We start from the raw sequence: 23617 nt of genomic DNA on the forward strand, positions 1-23617 counted from the left end.
AGGTGAACACACAATATACAAACATGCAGTGTTAAGACAGAAATAACGATATGGCAACGTGCACTGTGTAACACCAAACCGTATGTGCCGAGAGATCCCTAAAAAATTACTGTGAATGAAGGGGCATAGAGAACCCTGCACACACCTGGTATTGTAGGGTTACTTAGAAAAGACAAAAAGGGAAAGATATTGACAGAGAAGAACATATACAGCAGCACTATCATAAGTCACATACCATGCAGGAAATACAATTTCCGTCTTAAGGCTGCACATGTAATTCTCACGGACACAAGCTACTTGTTCCTCTGATATAGGGTGCCTAACAGAAGTATTCTCTTTGCATAAACAAACAGTGTATTTCCTGCTCCAGTCATTGATGGACTGCCTTGGTACAGTAGGTAGAGGTTTCCCATATTGTATTCTAAAATGCAGCTGTACAACAGCAACAGTTTGTTTTCGCTAATTTTAGCATACAAAAAAACCTTCTCTACCGTAGCAGCAATTTTGCTTACATGACGCTACGTACGCTCACACAATGCTGACATTGCGAACAGCCACATCAAAACTTTAATCCCAGCTGTGATTTTTTTCTTGTTGCTTCACTTCTTGTAAGTGTAAACGATCTGAAGCAACACATTACAGCAGCTGTTGAGAGTGTTAACGAGGACATGCTCTGGTGTATTTAGAACTAATTGGAATATCATATTGAGTCTTGTGACAAAAAAACGCTCACAACATAGAACATTTCTAACTTAGTCGTAGAAACTTATAAACCCTACACACTGGCCGAGAATCCTCAAAGATATGAACGATCTCGTTCATTATTGACCGAGATAACGTTCATATCTTGGAGTGTGGAGTCACCAGCGATGAACGATGCGCGGCCTGCATGCTCCGTTGGCTGTGCATGCAGGCCAATATGGATGATCTCGTCCATATTTGCCTGCACTTGTATAGAGCCGGGTGACGGGAGGAGTGAAGAAACTTCACTCCCCCCTCGCCGCCGGGTCACCCATCTGCCGTATCGGCGGTCGGGCAGCTCGGCGGCGAATCGCCGTGTCTGTAGGGCCCATAAGACATACTACATATCCATGTAAGTATTCTGACTACAGCAGTAATACTTTGGTTTATATAAAATGTGTAAACTATTTCTTTTATAGTAACCCTGTATTCTCTACTCCCTTCACTGGCTGCCTGTAAGATGGCGAATCATCTTCAAGATTGGCTTACTGAGTTTCAGAGCATTACATGACCAAGGCCCAAGGTACCTGAAACAGCTTCTGACCCCATACTGCCCCACTCGATTACTGCGATCTGTAGATGAAGGACTTTTAGCAGTACCTAGAAACTACCGTAATTCATCTGGGGTTAGAGCTTTTAGTCATGCGGCTCCGACTCTATGGAACTCACTTCCCCGCACAGTGCGAGAGGCCCCAACTATAGAATCCTTCAAAAGTAGACTCAAGACTTTCCTGTTTACTCAAGCATTTCCATAATGTCCCTTTAGTATCTCCATGCTTCTGTATTTTATGAAAATGTACTTCATTATTTTCTGTACTATATTATGCTATGTATCTGTTAAGCGCCTTGAGTCCTATTGGAGAAAGAGCGCTATATAAATAAAATTATTATTATTATTATTATTATTATTATTATATTTCTTTGCAGTGGCCATTTTGCATAGATTTGCCATGCGAGTAGAATTGCTTTCTTGAAAAAAAAAATAAAGGAATAACTTATGCTTTTAATGCACAAATAAGTATTGATTCTAATGTTGCAATGTGACATAAAACAGACATTGTAACCATATATTTAATTTACAATACATCGTAAAATGCATGCCATTTTTTTTTTTTTTTTGAGTACAAGTAAGAGAATGTAATTGGATGTAACTTTGCGGACAAAAAGGTAATTCACAAGTATCTGAATTGTCAGAAAACAAAATAAACCGATAACACATTAAGTATTTGAATATACGGCTATAAATAATCATATCTCCACCACAAACCAATTGGTACCTGTCGATATGTATCCTGATGATGCTCTTCATTCCGGGAATCATAATACTGTTCAATAAAACCAAAATATTCGGCACGTTTCCTTTCAAGTGTCAACTGCCGCCTTTCCTTATTGGCAGGAAGATAACCCTGTACAAGGTAGAAAACAGAATTTAGATTATCTACTCAAAAAAAAAAAAAATTAGTGTGACAGTGCTCACATTCTCCCAAAAAATATTGCCATGTCTGCCCTAAAATAGCTTTGAGAAATGGGATAGAGCAGCCAGTTCCAAAACGGAAAAACAACTAAAAAAAAACTGGTGGCATGTGTTTGAGTATGTATAGCACCGCCTGTTGCGATCTGCCGTTGCGGTCACTATGGTGACACGCCGGCTGGCCGGGACGTGGGTGCGACTATGGTGTCACACCCTTACGGTAGTGTTCGTTGAACGCATACCGGAAGTGTGCGATCGCAGTTTGTTAGTTGTCTCTGTTATGAGACATTATTGGTGAACGAGGAGTTAATTGTGAATGCTGCAGCAGCCAGTGGTAACTGTTATGCTCTTTCATTTCTGTGAGAGGTATAATGAGTGTCTCACACTTATGACTTCAAGTGTTTGGGGTGGAGACATGTAATGAGTTTCAGGTGTGCATTAGGTACTTACAGGACAATATGGGCACACAGTGGGGTTTGCATCACTCCTGTCTGGTTCTGGTGGTCTTGACAAAGATCCCTGTGAGGACTGAAACGTCGACAGCAATGTAGCTATCCGTGATGTGGTAATTAACGTTGGGTGAATTTCTACTTGAAGACTGGCGAGTGCTCTCTACTATTAGATATAGAAGGTGACCTCCACGCTACTGGATGCCCCCTGGGTTATAAGCACCTCAGCAATCAACTGCATTGAATTATGTGTGTGCAGCTTCAACTACATGGTGTAATACGTAATAAAAGAAATATTATATATAGATATATATACACACACATACACTGCTCAAAAAAATAAAGGGAACACTAAAATAACACATCCTAGATCTGAATGAATGAAATATTCTTATTAAACACTTTGTTCTTTACATAGTTGAATGTGCGGACAACAAAATCACACAAAAATTATCAATGGAAATCAAATTTATTAACCCATGGAGGTCTGGATTTGGAGTCACACTCAAAATTAAAGTGGAAAAACACATTACAGGCTGATCCAACTTTGATGTAATGTCCTTAAAACAAGTCAAAATGAGGCTCAGTAGTGTGTGTGGCCTCCACGTGCCTGTATGACCTCCCTACAATGCCTGGGCATGCTCCTGATGAGGTGGCAGATGGTCTCCTGAGGGATCTCCTCCCAGACCTGGACTAAAGCATCCGCCAACTCCTGGACAGTCTGTGGTACAACGCCACGTTGGTGGATGGAGCGAGACATGATGTTCCAGATGTGCTCAATTTGATTCAGGTCTGGGGAACGGGCGGGCCAGTCCATAGCATCAATGCCTTCGTCTTGCAGGAACTGCTGACACACGAGGTCTAGCATTGTCTTGCATTAGGAGGAACCCAGGGCCAGCCGCACCAGCATATGGTCTCACAAGGGGTCTGAGGATCTCATCTCGGTACCTAATGGCAGTCAGGCTACCTCTGGCGAGTACATGGAGGGCTGTGCGGCCCCCCAAAGAAATGCCACCCCACACCATTACTGACCCACTGCCAAACCGGTCATGCTGGAGGATGTTGCAGGCAGCAGAATGTTCTCCTTGGCGTCTCCAGACTCTGTCACATGTGCTCAGTGTTCTCTGGCAAATGCCAAACGTCCTGCACGGTGTTGGGCTGTAAGCACAACACCCACCTGTGGATGTCGGGCCCTCATACCACCCTCATGGAGTCTGTTTCTGATCGTTTGAGTAGACACATGCACATTTGTGGCTTGCTGGAGGTCATTTTGCAGAGCTCTGGCAGTGCTCCTCCTGTTCCTGCTTGCACAAAGGCGGAGGTAGCAGTCCTGCTGCCGAGTTGCTGACCTCCTACGGCCTCCTCTACGTCTCCTAATGTACTGGCCTGTCTCCTGGTAGCGCCTCCATGCTCTGGACACTACGCTGACAGACGCAGCAAACCTTCTTGCCACAGCACACATTGATGTGCCATCCTGGATGAGCTGCACTACCTGAGCCACTTGTGTGGGTTGTAGACTCCGTCTCATGCTACCACTAGAGTGAAAGCACCGCCAGCTTTCAAAAGTGACCAAAACATCAGCCAGAAAGCATAGGAGCTGAGAAGTGGTCTGTGGTCACCACCTGTAGAACAACTCCTTTATTGGGGGTGTCTTGCTAATTGCCTATAATTTCCACCTGTTGTCTATTCCATTTGCACAACAGCATGTGAAATTGATTGTCAATCAGTGTTGCTTCCTAAGTGGACAGTTTGATTTCACAGTGTTCCCTTTACTTTTTTGAGCAGTGTATATCCCACATATATATATAGCCACCATCCCACTTGGTGGCTATATATATATATATAGCCACCAAGTGGGAATCATACCTGATATCTTATAAGACAACGGATGACAGCTAGGGGCTCAATAAATTATATTCAACACTGGATCTGTAATTTAAAGACAAAAGTGTAATAACGACCAACCTTAATAAAACGCCAGAAGAGAGCTGCAGAGGTAACATACTCACAGTCAAAGCGCCCAGAGCCAAATGACAGCTGCATACTATTCTGCCACAACCAGGGGCTATTTAAGGCTCTAACACAGGAAGTACCACTTAGGGTAATTAACAAGTAATAGACCACACACTTGGGAAACCCGCTCAGAATATAGGGAACCAAACCTGCTAATAGAGCGCTATATTGCCTATGAGTCAAACTAGATAAATTTCGCTACAATAAACAAGACAAAAAAGAGAAAAACCACGGCTACTGAGACAAACGCCGGAGACGCGGCTTCCGCGTTCCACCGGCAGGAAGTTCATGCATTCCACCGGCCGGAAGTATCGCTACTCTGCTACAGACGGGCGATCCAACAGTTGTATGTGTGTGTGCTGATAAATGGGACATACTAACAATGAGCAGTATTCACCAAAGGCACAAACAAGGCTACAAGGTCCACACGAACCATACAGAAATCGTGTTGATAATAACAACTAAAGTCCGCCTCACCGGAAGTGACGTCATGACCCAAACTAAGTATACCAGTGGTGTATGAGGCTGTCAATCACAAGGGGAATAGTAATGTGCCACACAATGACACTAACTAAATAGTATGAGAGCCCATGAGCCAATGATCTCACTAACCCAACACATAATATGTCAAAATACATCATGCCAATACTACACATAGGAAATAAATATAGTGAAATGGTATAATAGATAATAAGAATTTACTTACCGATAATTCTATTTCTCATAGTCCGTAGTGGATGCTGGGGACTCCGAAAGGACCATGGGGAATAGCGGCTCCGCAGGAGACTGGGCACAAAAGTAAAAGCTTTAGGACTACCTGGTGTGCACTGGCTCCTCCCCCTATGACCCTCCTCCAAGCCTCAGTTAGGATACTGTGCCCGGACGAGCGTACACAATAAGGAAGGATTTTGAATCCCGGGTAAGACTCATACCAGCCACACCAATCACACCGTACAACTTGTGATCTGAACCCAGTTAACAGCATGATAACAGAGGAGCCTCTGAAAAGATGGCTCACAACTATAATAACCCGATTTTTGTAACAATAACTATGTACAAGTATTGCAGACAATCCGCACTTGGGATGGGCGCCCAGCATCCACTATGGACTATGAGAAATAGAATTATCGGTAAGTAAATTCTTATTTTCTCTGACGTCCTAGTGGATGCTGGGGACTCCGAAAGGACCATGGGGATTATACTAAAGCTCCCAAACGGGCGGGAGAGTGCGGATGACTCTGCAGCACCGAATGAGAGAACTCCAGGTCCTCCTCAGCCAGGGTATAAAATTTGTAGAATTTAGCAAACGTGTTTGCCCCTGACCAAGTAGCTGCTCGGCAAAGTTGTAAAGCCGAGACCCCTCGGGCAGCCGCCCAAGATGAGCCCACTTTCCGTGTGGAATGGGCTTTTACGGATTTTGGCTGTGGCAGGCCTGCCACAGAATGTGCAAGCTGAATTGTACTACAAATCCAACGAGCAATAGTCTGCTTAGAAGCAGGAGCACCCAGCTTGTTGGGTGCATACAGGATAAACAGCTAATCAGATTTTCTGACTCCAGCCGTCCTGGAAACATATTTTCAGGGCCCTGACTACGTCCAGCAACTTGGAATCCTCAATTGTGGTACCTAGTAGCCGCAGGTACCACAATAGGCTGGTTTAAGTGAAACGCTGAAACCACCTTAGGGAGAAATTGAGGACGAGTCCTCAATTCTGCCCTGTCCGTATGAAAAATTAGGTAAGGGCTTTTATAGGATAAAGCCGCCAATTCTGAGACACGCCTGGCTGAAGCCAGGGCTAACAGCATTACCACTTTCCATGTGAGATATTTTAAGTCCACAGTGGTGAGTGGTTCAAACCAATGTGATTTTAGGAACCCCAAAACTACATTGAGATCCCAAGGTGCCACTGGAGGCACAAAAGGAGGCTGTATATGCAGTACCCCCTTGACAAACGTCTGAACTTCAGGAACTGAAGCTAGTTCTTTTTGGAAGAATATTTACAGGGCCGAAATTTGAACCTTAATGGACCCTAATTTTAGGCCCATAGACAGTCCTGTTTGCAGGAAATGCAGGGAACGACCCAGTTGAAATTCCTCTGTAGGGGCCTTCCTGGCCTCACACCATGCAACATATTTACGCCAAATACGGTGATAATGTTGCACGGTTACATCCTTCCTGGCTTTGATCAGGGTAGGGATGACTTCATCCGGAATGCCTTTTTCCTTCAGGATCCGGCGTTCAACCGCCATGCCGTCAAACGCAGCCGCGGTAAGTCTTGGAACAGACATGGTCCCTGCTGGAGCAGGTCCTTTCTTAGAGGTAGAAGCCACGGGTCTTCCGTGAGCATCTCTTGAAGTTCCGGGTACCAAGTCCTTCTTGGCCAATCCGGAGCCACGAGTATAGTCCTTACTCCTCTCCTTCTTATGATTCTCAGTACCTTGGGTATGAGAGGCAGAGGAGGGAACACATACACTGACTGGTACACCCACGGTGTTACCAGAGCGTCCACAGCTATTGCCTGAGGGACCCTTGACCTGGCGCAATATCTGTCGAGTTTTTCCCAACGGTTTATAATCATGTGGAAGACTTCTGGGTGAAGTCCCCACTCCCCCGGGTGGAGGTCGTGTCTGCTGAGGAAGTCTGCTTCCCAGTTGTCCACTCCCGGAATGAACACTGCTGACAGTGCTATCACATGATTTTCCGCCCAGCGAAGAATCCTTGCAACTTCCGTCATTGCCCTCCTGCTTCTTGTGCCGCCCTGTCTGTTTACGTGGGCGACTGCCGTGATGTTGTCCGACTGGATCAACACCGGCTGACCCTGAAGCAGAGGCCTTGCCTGACTTAGGGCATTGTAAATGGCCCTTAGTTCCAGGATATTTATGTGAAGTGACGTTTCCATGCTTGACCACAAGCCCTGGAAATTTCTTCCCTGTGTGACTGCTCCCCAGCCTCTCAGGCTGGCATCCGTGGTCACCAGGACCCAGTCCTGAATGCCGAATCTGCGGCCCTCTAGAAGATGAGCACTCTGTAACCACCACAGGAGAGACACCCTTGTCCTTGGAGACAGGGTTATCCGCTGATGCATTTGAAGATGCGATCCGGACCATTTGTCCAGCAGATCCCACTGAAAAGTTCTTGCGTGGAATCTGCCGAATGGAATCGCTTCGTAAGAAGCCACCATTTTTCCCAGAACCCTTGTGCATTGATGCACTGACACTTGGCCTGGTTTTAGGAGGTTCCTGACTAGGTCGGATAACTCCCTGGCTTTCTCCTCCGGGAGAAACACCTTTTTCTGTACTGTGTCCAGAATCATCCCTAGGAACAGCAGACGTGTCGTCGGAATCAGCTGCGATTTTGGAATATTTAGAATCCAACCGTGCTGTCGTAGTACTACTTGAGATAGTGCTACTCCGACCTCTAACTGTTCTCTGGACCTTGCCCTTATCAGGAGATCGTCCAAGTAAGGGATAATTAAGACGCCTTTTCTTCGAAGAAGAATCATCATTTCGGCCATTACCTTGGTAAAGACCCGGGGTGCCGTGGACAATCCAAACGGCAGCGTCTGAAACTGATAGTGACAGTTCTGTACCACAAACCTGAGGTACCCTTGGTGAGAAGGGCAAATTGGGACATGGAGGTAAGCATCCTTGATGTCCAGAGACACCATATAGTCCCTTTCTTCCAGGTTCGCTATCACTGCTCTGAGTGATTCCATCTTGAATTTGAACCTTTGTATGTAAGTGTTCAAGGATTTCAGATTTAAAATAGGTCTCACCGAGCCGTCCGGCTTCGGTACCACAAACAGTGTGGAATAATACCCCTTTTCCTGTTGTAGGAGGGGTACCTTGATTATCACCTGCTGGGAATACAGCTTGTGAATGGCTTCCAATACCGCCTCCCTGTCGGAGGGAGACGTTGGTAAAGCAGACTTCAGGAACCGGCGAGGGGGAGACGTCTCGAATTCCAATTTGTACCCCTGAGATACTACCTGCAGGATCCAGGGGTCCACTTGCGAGTGAGCCCACTGCGCGCTGAAATTCTTGAGACGGGCCCCCACCGTGCCTGAGTCCGCTTGTAAGGCCCCAGAGTCATGCTGAGGACTTGGCAGAAGCGGGGGAGGGCTTCTGTTCCTGGGAAGAGGCTGCCTGCTGCAGTCTTTTTCCCCTTCCTCTGCCCCGGGGCAGATATGAGTGGCCTTTTGCCCGCTTGCCCTTATGGGGACGAAAGGACTGAGCCTGAAAAGACGGTGTCTTTTTCTGCTGAGAGGTGACCTGGGGTAAAAAGGTGGATTTCCCAGCCGTAGCCGTGGCCACCAGGTCCGATAGACCGACCCCAAATAACTCCTCCCCTTTATACGGCAATACTTCCATATGCCGTTTGGAATCCGCATCACCTGACCACTGTCGCGTCCATAACCCTCTTCTGGCAGAAATGGACAGCGCACTTACTCTTGATGCCAGAGTGCAAATATCCCTCTGTGCATCTCGCATATATAGAAATGCATCCTTTAAATGCTCTATAGTCAATAATATATTGTCCCTGTCCAGGGTATCAATATTTTCAGTCAGGGAATCCGACCAAGCCACCACAGCACTGCACATCCAGGCTGAGGCGATTGCTGGTCGCAGTATAATACCAGTATGTGTGTATATACTTTTTAGGATATTTTCCAGCGTCCTATCAGCTGGTTCCTTGAGGGCGGCCGTATCAGGGGACGGTAACGCCACTTGTTTTGATAAGCGTGTGAGCGCCTTATCTACCCTAGGGGGTATTTCCCAACGCGCCCTAACCTCTGGCGGGAAAGGGTATAATGCCAATAATTTTTTAGAAATTAGCAGTTTTTTATCGGGGGAAACCCACGCTTCATCACACACCTCATTTAATTTATCTGATTCAGGAAAAACTACGGGTAGTTTTTTCACACCCCACATAATACCCTTTTTTGTGGTACTTGTAGTATCAGAAATGTTCAAAACCTACTTCATTGCCGTGATCATGTAACGTGTGGCACTACTGGAAAATACGTTTGTTTCCTCACCGTCGACACTGGAGTCAGTGTCCGTGTCTGTGTCGACCATCTGAGGTAACGGGCGCTTTAGAGCCCCTGACGGTGTTTGAGACGCCTGTACAGGTATTAACTGATTTGCCGGCTGTCTCATGTCGTCAACAGTCTTTTGTAAAGTGCTGACACTATCACGTAATTCCTTCCATAAGACCATCCAGTCAGGTGTCGACTCCCTAGGGGGTGACATCACTAATACAGGCAATTGCTCCGCCTCCATACCATTTTCCTCCTCATACATGTCGACACAACGTACCGACACACAGCACACACATAGGGAATGCTATGATAGAGGACAGGACCCCACTAGCCCTTTGGGGAGACAGAGGGAGAGTTTGCCAGCACACACCAGAGCGCTATATATATACAGGGATAACCTTATATAAGTGTTTTTCCCTTATATAGCTGCTGTATAGATTTATCTGCCAAATTAGTGCCCCCTCTCTCTTGTTTTACCCTGTTTCTGTAGTGCAGGACTGCAGGGGAGAGTCAGGGAGCTTCCCTCCAACGGAGCTGTGAGGAAAAAATGGCGCCAGTGTGCTGAGGAGATAGGCTCCGCCCCCTTCTCGGCGGCCTTTCTCCCGCTTTTTTAAGGAAAAATTGGCAGGGGTTAAATGCATCCATATAGCCCAGGAGCTATATGTGATGTATTTTTTGCCATATAAGGTGTTTTTATTGCGTCTCAGGGCACCCCCCCCCCCCCCCCAGCGCCCTGCACCCTCAGTGACCGGAGTGTGAAGTGTGCTGAGAGCAATGGCGCACAGCTGCGGTGCTGTGCGCTACCTTATTGAAGACAGGACGTCTTCTGCTGCCGATTTTCCGGACCTCTTCAGTCTTCTGGCTCTGTAAGGGGGCCAGCGGCGCGGCTCTGGGACCCATCCATGGCTGGGCCTGTGATCGTCCCTCTGGAGCTAATGTCCAGCAGCCTAAGAAGCCAAATCCACTCTGCACGCAGGTGAGTTCGCTTCTTCTCCCCTTAGTCCCTCGGTGCAGTGAGCCTGTTGCCAGCAGGTCTCACTGAAAATAAAAAACCTAATTTAAACTTTTACTCTAAGCAGCTCAGGAGAGCCCCTTAGTATGCACCCTTCTCGTTCGGGCACAAAAATCTAACTGAGGCTTGGAGGAGGGTCATAGGGGGAGGAGCCAGTGCACACCAGGTAGTCCTAAAGCTTTTACTTTTGTGCCCAGTCTCCTGCGGTGCCGCTATTCCCCATGGTCCTTTCGGAGTCCCCAGCATCCACTAAGACGTCAGAGAAAATAATAATAATAATTAAGACATATGGAATAGTGAGATAATTAACTCTATAGGCCCTCGTGACTAGTCAAGGACCTGGGATAGCTCCGGGAAAAATACAAACATACAAATAACATATAATTAAATACACATACTTTACTCATTCACTATATATGAAAGAGTTACTGGAATACAAAAATGAAAATTAAATAAAAAATAAGATTTTACTTACCGATAAATCTATTTCTCGTAGTCCGTAGTGGATGCTGGGGACTCCGTCAGGACCATGGGGAATAGCGGCTCCGCAGGAGACAGGGCACAAAAGTAAAAGCTTTAGGATCAGGTGGTGTGCACTGGCTCCTCCCCCTATGACCCTCCTCCAAGCCTCAGTTAGGATACTGTGCCCGGACGAGCGTACACAATAAGGAAGGATTTTGAATCCCGGGTAAGACTCATACCAGCCACACCAATCACACTGTACAACCTGTGATCTGAACCCAGTTAAGAGCATGATAACAGCGGAGCCTCTGAAAAGATGGCTCACAACAATAATAACCCGATTTTTGTACCAATAACTATGTACAAGTATTGCAGACAATCCGCACTTGGGATGGGCGCCCAGCATCCACTACGGACTACGAGAAATAGATTTATCGGTAAGTAAAATCTTATTTTCTCTAACGTCCTAGTGGATGCTGGGGACTCCGTCAGGACCATGGGGATTATACCAAAGCTCCCAAACGGGCGGGAGAGTGCGGATGACTCTGCAGCACCGAATGAGAGAACTCCAGGTCCTCTTTAGCCAGGGTATCAAATATGTAGAATTTTACAAACGTGTTCTCCCCCCGACCACGTAGCTGCTCGGCAGAGTTGTAATGCCGAGACCCCTCGGGCAGCCGCCCAGGATGAGCCCACCTTCCTTGTGGAATGGGCATTTACATATTTTGGCTGTGGCAGGCCTGCCACAGAATGTGCAAGCTGAATTGTACTACACATCCAACTAGCAATCGTCTGCTTAGAAGCAAGAGCACCCAGTTTGTTGGGTGCATACAGGATAACAGCAAGTCAGTTTTCCTGACTCCAGCCGTCCTGGAAACCGATATTTTCAGGGCCCTGACAACATCTAGCAACTTGGAGTCCTCCAAGTCCCTAGTAGCCGCAGGTACCACAATAAGCTGGTTCAGGTGAAACGCTGACACCACCTTAGGGAGAAACTGGGGACGAGTCCGCAGCTCTGCCCTGTCCGAATGGACAATCAGATATGGGCTTTTGTGAGACAAAGCCGCCAATTCTGACACTCGCCTGGCCGAGGCCAGGGCCAACATCATGGTCACTTTCCATGTGAGATATTTCAAATCCACAGATTTGAGCGGTTTAAACCAATGTGATTTGAGGAATCCCAGCACTACGTTGAGATCCCACAGTGCCACTGGAGGCACAAAAGGGGGTTGTATATGCAGTACTCCCTTGACAAACTTCTGGACTTCAGGAACTGAAGCCAATTCTTTCTGGAAGAAAATCGACAGGGCCGAAATTTGAACCTTAATGGACCCCAATCTGAGCCCCATAGACACTCCTGTTTGCAGGAAATGCAGGAATCGACCGAGTTGAAATTTCTTCGTGGAGCCTTCCTGGCCTCACACCACGCAACATATTTTCGCCACATGTGGTGATAATGTTGTGCGGTCACGTCCTTCCTGGCTTTGACCAGGGTAGGAATGACCTCTTCCGGAATGCCTTTTTCCCTTAGGATCCGGCGTTCAACCGCCATGCCGTCAAACGCAGCCGCGGTAAGTCTTGGAACAGACATGGTACGTGCTGAAGCAAGTCCCTTCTTAGCGGCAGAGGTCATGAGTCCTCTGTGAGTATCTCTTGAAGTTCCGGGTACCAAGTCCTTCTTGGCGAATCCGGAGCCACGAGTATAGTTCTTACTCCTCTACGTCTTATAATTCTCAATACCTTGGGTATGAGAAGCAGAGGAGGAAACACATACACCGACTGGTACGCCCACGGTGTTACCAGAACGTCCACAGCTATTGCCTGAAAGTCTCTTGACCTGGCGCAATACCTGTCCAGTTTTTTGTTCAGGCGGGACGCCATCATGTACACCTTTGGTCTTTCCCAACGGTTCACAATCATGTGGAATACTTCCCGATGAAGTCCCCACTCTCCCGGGTGGAGGTCGTGCCTGCTGAGGAAGTCTGCTTCCCAGTTGTCCACTCCCGGAATGAACACTGCTGACAGTGCTATCACATGATTTTCCGCCCAGCGAAAAATCCTTGCAGTTTTTGCCATTGCCCTCCTGCTTCTTGTGTCGCCCTGTCTGTTTACGTGGGCGACTGCCGTGATGTTGTCCCACTGGATCAATACCGGCTGACCTTGAAGCAGAGGTCTTGCTAAGCTTAGAGCATTATAAATTGCCCTTAGCTCCAGTATATTAATGTGGAGAAAAGTCTCCAGACTTGATCACACTCCCTGGAAATTTTTTCCCTGTGTGACTGCTCCCCAGCCTCTCAGGCTGGCCTCCGTGGTCACCAGCATCCAATCCTGAATGCCGAATCTGCGGCCCTCTAGAAGATGAGCACTCTGTAACCACCACAGGAGAGACACCCTTGTCCTTGGAGATAGGGTTATCCGCTGATGCATCTGAAGATGCGATCCGGACCATTTGTCCAGCAGATCCCACTGAAAAGTTCTTGCGTGGAATCTGCCGAATGGAATCGCTTCGTAATAAGCCACCATTTTTCCCAGGACTCTTGTGCAATGATGCACTGACACTTTTCCTGGTTTTAGGAGGTTCCTGACTAGCTCGGATAACTCCCTGGCTTTCTCCTCCGGGAGAAACACCTTTTTCTGGACTGTGTCCAGAATCATCCCTAGGAACAGCAGACGTGTCGTCGGAAACAACTGCGGTTTTGGAATATTTAGAATCCACCCGTGCTGTCGTAGAACTACTTGAGATAGTGGTACTCCGACCTCCAACTGTTCTCTGGACCTTGCTCTTATCAGGAGGTCGTCCATTTTCTTTGAAGAAGAATCATCATTTCGGGCATTACCTTGGTAAAGACCCGGAGTGCCGTGGACAATCCAAGCGGCAGCGTCTGAAACTGATAGTGACAGTTCTGTACCACGAACCTGAGATACCCTTGGTGAGAAGGGCAAATTGGGACATGGAGGTAAGCATCCCTGATGTCCCGGGACACCATATAGTCCCCTTCTTCCTGGTTCGCTATCACTGCTCTGAGTGACTCCATCTTGATTTGAACCTTTGTAAGTGTTCAAATATTTCAGATTTAGAATAGGTCTCACCGAGCCTTCTGGTTTCAGTACCACAATATAGTGTGGAATAATACCCCTTTCCTTGTTGTAGGAGGGGTACTTTGATTATCACCTGCTGGGAATACAGCTTGTGAATTGTTTCCAATACTGGCTCCCTGTCGGAGGGAGACGTTGGTAAAGCAGACTTCAGGAACCTGCGAGGGGAAACGTCTCGACTTTCCAATCTGTACCCCTGGGATACTACTTGTAGGATCCAGGGGTCCTGTACGGCTCCAGCGTCATGCTGAGAACTTGGCAGAAGCGGTGGAAGGCTTCTGTTCCTGGGAATGGGCTGCCTGCTGCAGTCTTCTTCCCTTTCCTCTATCCCTGGGCAGATATGCTTATGGGGACGAAAGGACTGAGGCTGAAAAGACGGTGTCTTTTTCTGCATAGATGTGACTTAGGGTAAAAACGGTGGATTTCCCAGCAGTTGCCGTGGCCACCAGGTCCGATAGACCGACCCCAAATAACTCCTCCCCTTTATACGGCAATACATCTTTGTGCCGTTTGGAATCTGCATCACCTGACCACTGTCGTGTCCATAAACATCTTTTGGCAGATATGGACATCGCACTTACTCTTGATGCCAGAGTGCAAATATCCCTCTGTGCATCTCGCATATATAGAAATGCATTCTTTAAATGCTCTATAGTAAATAAAATACTGTCCCTGTCAAGGGTATCAATATTTTCAGTCAGGGAATCCGACCAAGCCACCCCCGCGCTGCACATCCAGGCTGAGGCGATCGCTGGTCGCAGTATAACACCAGTATGTGTGTATATACTTTTTAGGATATTTTCCAGCCTCCTATCAGCTGGCTCCTTGAGGGCGGCCGTATCTGGAGACGGTACCGCCACTTGTTTTGATAAGCGCGTGAGCGCCTTATCCACCCTAAGGGGTGTTTCCCAACGCGCCCTAACTTCTGTCGGGAAAGGGTATACCGCCAATAATTTTCTATCGGGGGAACCCCGCGCCTCATCACACACTTCATTTAATTTATCTGATTCAGGAAAACTATAGGTAGTTTTTCCACACCCCACATAATACCCTTTTTTGTGGTACTTGTAGTATCAGAAATATGTAACACCTCCTTCATTGCCCTTAACAAGTAACGTGTGGCCCTAAAGGAAAATACGTTTGTTTCTTCACCGTCGACACTGGAGTCAGTGTCCGTGTCTGTGTCGACCGACTGAGGTAAAATGGGCATTATAACGTCCCTGACGGTGTTTTAGACGCCTGGACAGATACTAATATGTTTGTCGGCCGTCTCATGTCGTCAACCGACTTGCAGCGTGTTGACATTATCACGTAATTCCTTAAATAAGCCATCTATTCCGGTGTCGACTCCCTAGAGAGTGACATCACCATTACAGGCAATTTGCTCCGCCTCCCAACATCGTCCTCATACATGTCGACACACACGTACCGACACACAGCACACACACAGGGAATGCTCTGATAGAGGACAGGACCCACTAGCCCTTTGGGGAGACAGAGGGAGAGTTTGCCAGCACACACCAAAAACGCTATAATTATACAGGGACAACCTTTATATAAGTGCTTTTCCCTTATAGCATTTTAATATATGTAGTCATATCGCCAAATCAGTGCCCCCCCTCTCTGTTTTAACCCTGTTTCTGTAGTGCAGTGCAGGGGAGAGCCTGGGAGCCTTCCCACCAGCATTTCTGTGAGGGAAAATGGCGCTGTGTGCTGAGGAGAATAGGCCCCGCCCCCTTTTCGGCGTGCTTCTTCTCCCGTTTTTCTGAGACCTGGCAGGGGTTAAATACATCCATATAGCCCCCAGGGGCTATATGTGATGTATTTTTAGCCAGAATAAGGTACTATCATTGCTGCCCAGGGCGCCCCCCCCAGCACCCTGCACCCTCAGTGACCGCTGTTATGAAGTGTGCTGACAACAATGGCGCACAGCTGCAGTGCTGTGCGCTACCTTATGAAGACTGAAAAGTCTTCTGCCGCCGGTTTCTGGACCTCTTCATTTTTCGGCATCTGCAAGGGGGTCGGCGGCGCGGCTCCGGGACGAACCCCAGGGTGAGACCTGTGTTCCGACTCCCTCTGGAGCTAATGGTGTCCAGTAGCCTAAGAAGCCAATCCATCCTGCACGCAGGTGAGTTCACTTCTCTCCCCTAAGTCCCTCGATGCAGTGAGCCTGTTGCCAGCAGGACTCACTGAAAATAAAAAACCTAACAAAACTTTTACTCTAAGCAGCTCTTTAGGAGAGCCACCTAGATTGCACCCTTCTCGGCCGGGCACAAAAATCTAACTGAGGCTTGGAGGAGGGTCATAGGGGGAGGAGCCAGTGCACACCACCTGATCCTAAAGCTTTTACTTTTGTGCCCTGTCTCCTGCGGAGCCGCTATTCCCCATGGTCCTGACGGAGTCCCCAGCATCCACTAGGACGTTAGAGAAATAAAATGTGGACACAGGCTCAGGATTACACGTAATGCTGTCTTAGTGCCAATATACCCTTCGTTCTATGTTGACAGGGCACCATGAGAACAGTCAAAAGGTCAAAGTAAACTTTATAGAAAGATGTTAAGAGGATTGGCCTCATTAAGGCCCCTCGGTGCCACCGTATTAAGTTTGTGTATCCAGAAGCTTTCCCTATGTTTAAGAAGTAGGGTACGGTCACCCCCACATTGAGGCGGGGGTACCCAATCAATAAGCTGGCATTTCAAGGCAGATACTTGATGTCTAGCAGACACAAAATGTTGTGCTACCGGTTTATCAGAAAGGCCTGAATGTAAGGCTGTATGAATTGAGGACCGGTGGTTGGCCATCCGGTCACGAAGCGGGCGTGTCGTCAATCCGACATAACATAGCCCGCAAGGACACTTTAGAAGATAAATTACATAGTCCAATCGACAATGAAGATGATACCTAATGGGAATCTCCCTCCCTGTGTGAGGGTGGTATAAAGTGGGACCAGTAATCATAGATCTGCACGTAGTGCACCCACCACACGAGAAACTGCCAGGTTTTGCCTGCATGAGCTGGATGTTGGACTTCTTCTGTTCGGGAAATGTCGTGGGTCTCATTAATAACTGTTTTAAGTTGGCTCCCCGTCTGTATGCCACCATGGGTGCTGGTGTCTTAGTAAAGGGCAGATTGTTGTCAGATGCTGCTATTGGCCAATGTTTCCGTAGTGCTTTTCTAGTTGCATCCGAAGAACTATCGAATTGGGTGGGAAAAATCATACGATTGTTACGTGTAGTATTTCTAAACTGTTGTCCATTAAAAAATAAGAATTTACTCACCGGTAATTCTAATTCTCGTAGTCCGTAGTGGATGCTGGGAACTCCGTAAGGACCATGGGGAATAGCGGCTCCGCAGGAGTCTGGGCACAACTAAAAGAAAGCTTTTAGACTACCTGGTATGCACTGGCTCCTCCCACTATGACCCTCCTCCAAGCCTCAGTTAGGATACTGTGCCCGGAAGAGCTGACACAATAAGGAAGGATTTTGAATCCCGGGTAAGACTCATACCAGCCACACCGTATAACTCGTGATACCATATCCAGTTAACAGTATGAAACATAACTGAGCCTCTCAACAGATGGCTCATAACAATAACCCTTTAGTGAACAATAACTATGTATAGGTATTGCAGACAATCCGCACTTGGGACGGGCGCCCAGCATCCACTACGGACTACGAGAAAATAAGAATTTACTTACCGATAATAAGAATTTACTTACCGATAATTCTATTTCTCGGAGTCCGTAGTGGATGCTGGGGTTCCTGAAAGGACCATGGGGAATAGCGGCTCCGCAGGAGACAGGGCACAAAAAGTAAAGCTTTAGGATCAGGTGGTGTGCACTGGCTCCTCCCCCTATGACCCTCCTCCAAGCCTCAGTTAGGATACTGTGCCCGGACGAGTGTACACAATAAGGAAGGATTTTGAATCCCGGGTAAGACTCATACCAGCCACACCAATCACACTGTACAACCTGTGATCTGAACCCAGTTAACAGTATGATAACAGCGGAGCCTCTGAAAAGATGGCTCACAACAATAATAACCCGATTTTTGTAACTATGTACAAGTATTGCAGATAATCCGCACTTGGGATGGGCGCCCAGCATCCACTACGGACTACGAGAAATAGAATTATCGGTAAGTAAATTCTTATTTTCTCTATCGTCCTAGTGGATGCTGGGGTTCCTGAAAGGACCATGGGGATTATACCAAAGCTCCCAAACGGGCGGGAGAGTGCGGATGACTCTGCAGCACCGAATGAGAGAACTCCAGGTCCTCCTTAGCCAGGGTATCAAATTTGTAGGATTTTACAAACGTGTTTGCCCCTGACTAAGTAGCCGCTCGGCAAAGTTGTAAAGCCGAGACCCCTCGGGCAGCCGCCCAAGATGAGCCCACCTTCCTTGTGGAATGGGCATTTACATATTTTGGCTGTGGCAGGCCTGCCACAGAATGTGCAAGCTGAATTGTATTACACATCCAACTAGCAATAGTCTGCTTAGAAGCAAGAGCACCCAGTTTGTTGGGTGCATACAGGATAACAGCAAGTCAGTTTTCCTGACTCCAGCCGTCCTGGAACCTATATTTTCAGGGCCCTGACAACATCTAGCAACTTGGAGTCCTCCAAGTCCTTAGTAGGCGCAAGGCACCACAATAAGCTGGTTCAGGTGAAACACTGACACCACCTTAGGGAGAGAACTGGGGACGAGTCCGCAGCTCTGCCCTGTCCGAATGGACAAACAGATATGGGCTTTTTTGAGAAAAAACCCACCAATTTGACACTCGCCTGGCCCAGGCCAGGGCCAAGAGCATGGTCACTTTTCATGTGAGATGCTTCAAATCCACAGATTTGACTGGTTTTAAACCAATGTGATTTGAGGAATCCCAGAACTACGTTGAGATCCCACAGTGCCACTGGAGGCACAAAAGGGGGTTGTATATGCAATACTCCCTTGACAAACTTCTGGACTTCAGGAACTGAAGCCAATTCTTTCTGGAAGAAAATCGACAGGGCCGAAATTTGAACCTTAATGGACCCCTGTTTGCAGGAAATGCAGGAATCGACCGAGTTGAAATTTCTTCGTGGGGCCTTCCTGGCCTCACACCACGCAACATATTTTCGCCCCATGTGGTGATAATGTTGTGCGGTCACCACCTTCCTGGCTTTGACCAGGGTAGGAATGACCTCTTCCGGAATGCCTTTTTCCCTTAGGATCCGGCGTTCCACCGCCATGCCGTCAAACGCAGCTGCGGTAAGTCTTGGAACAGACATGGTACTTGCTGAAGCAAGTCCCTTCTTAGCGGCAGAGGCCATAAGTCCTCTGTGAGCATCTCTTGAAGTTCCGGGTACCAAGTCCTTCTTGGCCAATCCGGAGCCATGAGTATAGTTCTTACTCCTCTACGTCTTATAATTCTCAGTACCTTAGGTATGAGAAGCAGAGGAGGGAACACATACACCGACTGGTACACCCACGGTGTTACCAGAACGTCCACAGCTATTGCCTGAGGGTCTCTTGACCTGGCGCAATACCTGTCCCGTTTTTTGTTCAGACGGGACGCCATCATGTCCACCTTTGGTATTTCCCAACGGTTCACAATCATGTGGAAAAACTTTCCGATGAAGTTTCCACTCTCCCGGGTGGAGGTCGTGCCTGCTGAGGAAGTCTGCTTCCCAGTTTCCATTCCCGGAATGAAACACTGCTGACAGTGCTATCACATGATTTTCCGCCCAGCGAAAAGTCCTTGCAGTTTTTGCCATTGCCCTCCTGCTTCTTGTGCCGCCCTGTCTGTTTACGTGGGCGACTGCCGTGATGTTTTTCCCACTGGATCAATACCGGCTGACCTTGAAGCAGAGGTCTTGCTAAGCTTAGAGCATTATAAAATTACCCTTAGCTCCAGTATATTTATGTGGAGAAAAATCTCCAGACTTGATCACACTCCCTGGAAATTTGTTCCTTGTGTGACTGCTCCCCAGCCTCTCGGGCTGGCCTCCGTGGTCACCAGCATCCAATCCTGAATGCCGAATCTGCGGCCCTCTAGAAGATGAGCACTCTGTAACCACCACAGGAGAGACACCCTTGTCCTTGGATATAGGGTTATCCGCTGATGCATCTGAAGATGTGATCCGGACCATTTGTCCAGCAGATCCCACTGAAAAGTTCTTGCGTGAAATCTGCCGAATGGAATTGCTTCGTAGGAAGCCTCTTTTCCTGGTTTTAGGAGGTTCCTGACTAGCTCGGATAACTCCCTGGCTTTCTCTTCCGGGAGAAACACCTTTTTCTGGACTGTGTCCAGAATCATCCCTAGGCACAGCAGACGTGTCGTCGGGAACAGCTGCGATTTTGGAATATTTAGAATCCACCCGTGCTGTTGTAGCAGTATCCGAGATAGTGCTACTCCGACCTCCAACTGTTCCCTGGACTTTGCCCTTATCAGGAGATCGTCCAAGTAAGGGATAATTAAGACGCCTTTTCTTTGAAGAAGAATCATCATTTCGGCCATTACCTTGGTAAAGACCCGGGGTGCCGTGGACAATCCAAACGGCAGCGTCTGAAACTGATAGTGACAGTTCTGTACCACGAACCTGAAGTACCCTTAGTGAGAAGGGCAAATTTGGGACATGGAGGTAAGCATCCCTGATGTCCCGGGACACTATGTAGTCCCCTTCTTCCTGGTTCGTTATCACTGCTCTGAGTGACTCCATCTTGATTTGAACCTTTGTAAGTGTTCAAATTTTTTTAGATTTAGAATAGGTCTCACCTAGCCTTCTGGCTTCAGTACCACAATATAGTGTGGAATAATACCCCTTTCCTTGTTGTAGGAGGGGTAATTTGATTATCACCTGCTGGGAATACAGCTTGTGAATTGTTTCCCATACTGCCTCCTTGTCGGAGGGAGACCTTGGTAAAGCAGACTTCAGGAGCCTGCGAGGGGGAAACGTCTCGACATTCCAATCTGTACCCCTGGGATACTACTTGTAGGATCCAGGGGTCCTGTACGGTCCCAGCGTCATGCTGAGAGCTTGGCAGAAGCGGTGGAAGGCTTCTGTTCCTGGGAATGGGCTGCCTGCTGCAGTCTTCTTCCCTTTCCTCTATCCCTGGGCAGATATGACTCTTATAGGGACGAAAGGACTGAGGCTGAAAAGACGGTGTCTTTTTCTGCAGAGATGTGACTTAGGGTAAAAACGGTGGATTTTCCAGCAGTTGCCGTGGCCACCAGGTCCGATGGACCGACCCCAAATAACTCCTCTTCCTTTATACGGCAATACACCTTTGTGCCGTTTGGAACCTGCATCACCTGACCACTGTCGTGTCCATAAACATCTTGTGGCAGATATGGACATCGCACTTACTCTTGATGCCAGAGTGCAAATATCCCTCTGTGCATCTCGTATATATAGAAATGCATCCTTTAAATGCTCTATAGTTAATACAATACTGTCCCTGTCAAGGGTATCAATATTTTTAGTCAGGGAATCCGACCAAGCCACCCCAGCTCTGCACATCCAGGCTGAGGCGATCGCTGGTCGCAGTATAACACCAGTATGTGTGTATATACTTTTTATGATATTTTCCAGCCTCCTGTCAGCTGGCTCCTTGAGGACGGCCCTATCTATAGACGGTACCGCCACTTGTTTTGATAAGCGTGTGAGCGCCTTATCCACCCTAAGGGGTGTTTCCCAACGCGCACTAACTTCTGGCGGGAAAGGGTATACCGCCAATAACTTTCTATCGGGGGGAACCCACGCATCATCACACACTTCCTTTAATTTATCTGATTCAGGAAAAACTACAGGTAGTTTTTTCACATCCCACATAATACCCTCTTTTGTGGTACTTGTAGTATCAGAAATATGTAACACCTCCTTCATTGCCCTTAACATGTAACGTGTGGCCCTAAAGGGAAATACGTTTGTTTCTTCACCGTCGACACTGAAATCAGTGTCCGTGTCTGTCGACCGACTGAGGTAAAAGGACGTTTTAACGCCCCTGACGGTGTTTGAGACGCCTGGACAGGTACTAATTTGTTTGCCAGCCGTCTCATGTCGCCAACCGACCTTGCAGCGTGTTGACATTATCACGTAATTCCATAAATAAGCCATCCATTCCGGTGTCGACTCCCTAGAGAGTGACATCACCATTACAGGCAATTTGCTCCGCCTCCTCACCAACATCGTCCTCATACATGTCGACACACACGTACCGACATATAGCACACACACACAGGGAATGCTCTGATAGAGGACAGGACCCCACTAGCCCCTTGGGGAGACAGAGGGAGAGTTTGCCAGCACACACCAAAGCGCTATATTTTACAGGGATAGCCTTATAATAAGTGCTCCCTTATAGCTGCTTTTATAAAATCACAATTTCGCCAAACTTTGCCCCCCCTCTCTTGATTTAACCCTGTTTCTGTAGTGCAGTGCAGGGGAGAGCCTGGGAGCCTTCCTGACCAGCGGAACTGTGTGAGGAAATGGCGCTGTGTGCTGAGGAGATAGGCCCCGCCCCCTTTTCGGCGAGCTCGTCTCCCGCTTAAAAATGGATTCTGGCAGGGGTTAAATATCTCCATATAGCCCCGGAGGCTATATGTGAGGTATTTTTTGCCAAAAAAAGGATTTTCATTGCTGCCCAGGGCGCCCCCCCCCCAGCGCCCTGCACCCTCAGTGACTGCCGTGTGAAGTGTGCTGAGAGCAATGGCGCACAGCTGCAGTGCTGTGCGCTACCTTAAGAAGACTGAGGAGTCTTCTGCCGCCGATTCTGGACCTTCTTCTCTTTTCAGCATCTGCAAGGGGGCCGGCGGCGAGGCTCCGGTGACCATCCAGGCTGTACCTGTGATCGTCCCTCTGAAGCTAATGTCCAGTAGCCAAAGAAGCCAATCCATCCTGCACGCAGGTGAGTTCACTTCTTCTCCCCTAAGTCCCTCGATGCAGTGATCCTGTTGCCAGCAGGACTCACTGTAAAATAAAAAACCTAAGCTAAACTTTTCTAAGCAGCTCTTTAGGAGAGCCACCTAGATTGCACCCTTCTCGGCCGGGCACAAAAACCTAACTGAGGCTTGGAGGAGGGTCATAGGGGGAGGAGCCAGTGCACACCACCTGATCCTAAAGCTTTACTTTTTGTGCCCTGTCTCCTGCGGAGCCGCTATTCCCCATGGTCCTTTCAGGAACCCCAGCATCCACTAGGACGATAGAGAAATAGAATTACCGGTGAGTAAATTCTTATTTTCTCTGACGTCCTAGTGGATGCTGGGAACTCCGTAAGGACCATGGGGATTATACCAAAGCTCCCAAACAGGCGGGAGAGTGCGGATGACTCTGCAGCACCGAATGAGAGAACTC

The 23617-nt window shown here is 47.8% G+C and overlaps 1 protein-coding gene across 2 annotated transcripts in view; it reads right to left on the reverse strand.

Annotated features, from left to right (window-relative positions):
• TBC1D22B (TBC1 domain family member 22B) overlaps positions 1 to 23617 on the reverse strand; it is a 415975-nt gene that overhangs the window by 190702 nt on the left and 201656 nt on the right. For both annotated transcript variants that reach the window (XM_063955013.1, XM_063955012.1), the window contains one exon: positions 2019 to 2147. In XM_063955013.1, coding sequence (XP_063811083.1) covers positions 2019 to 2147 — 129 coding nt within the window. The remainder of the gene's footprint in view (positions 1 to 2018; positions 2148 to 23617) is intronic.

The sequence above is a fragment of the Pseudophryne corroboree genome, chromosome 2 (genome assembly GCF_028390025.1).
Source record: "Pseudophryne corroboree isolate aPseCor3 chromosome 2, aPseCor3.hap2, whole genome shotgun sequence".
In the NCBI taxonomy this organism is placed as follows: Eukaryota; Metazoa; Chordata; class Amphibia; order Anura; family Myobatrachidae; genus Pseudophryne; species Pseudophryne corroboree.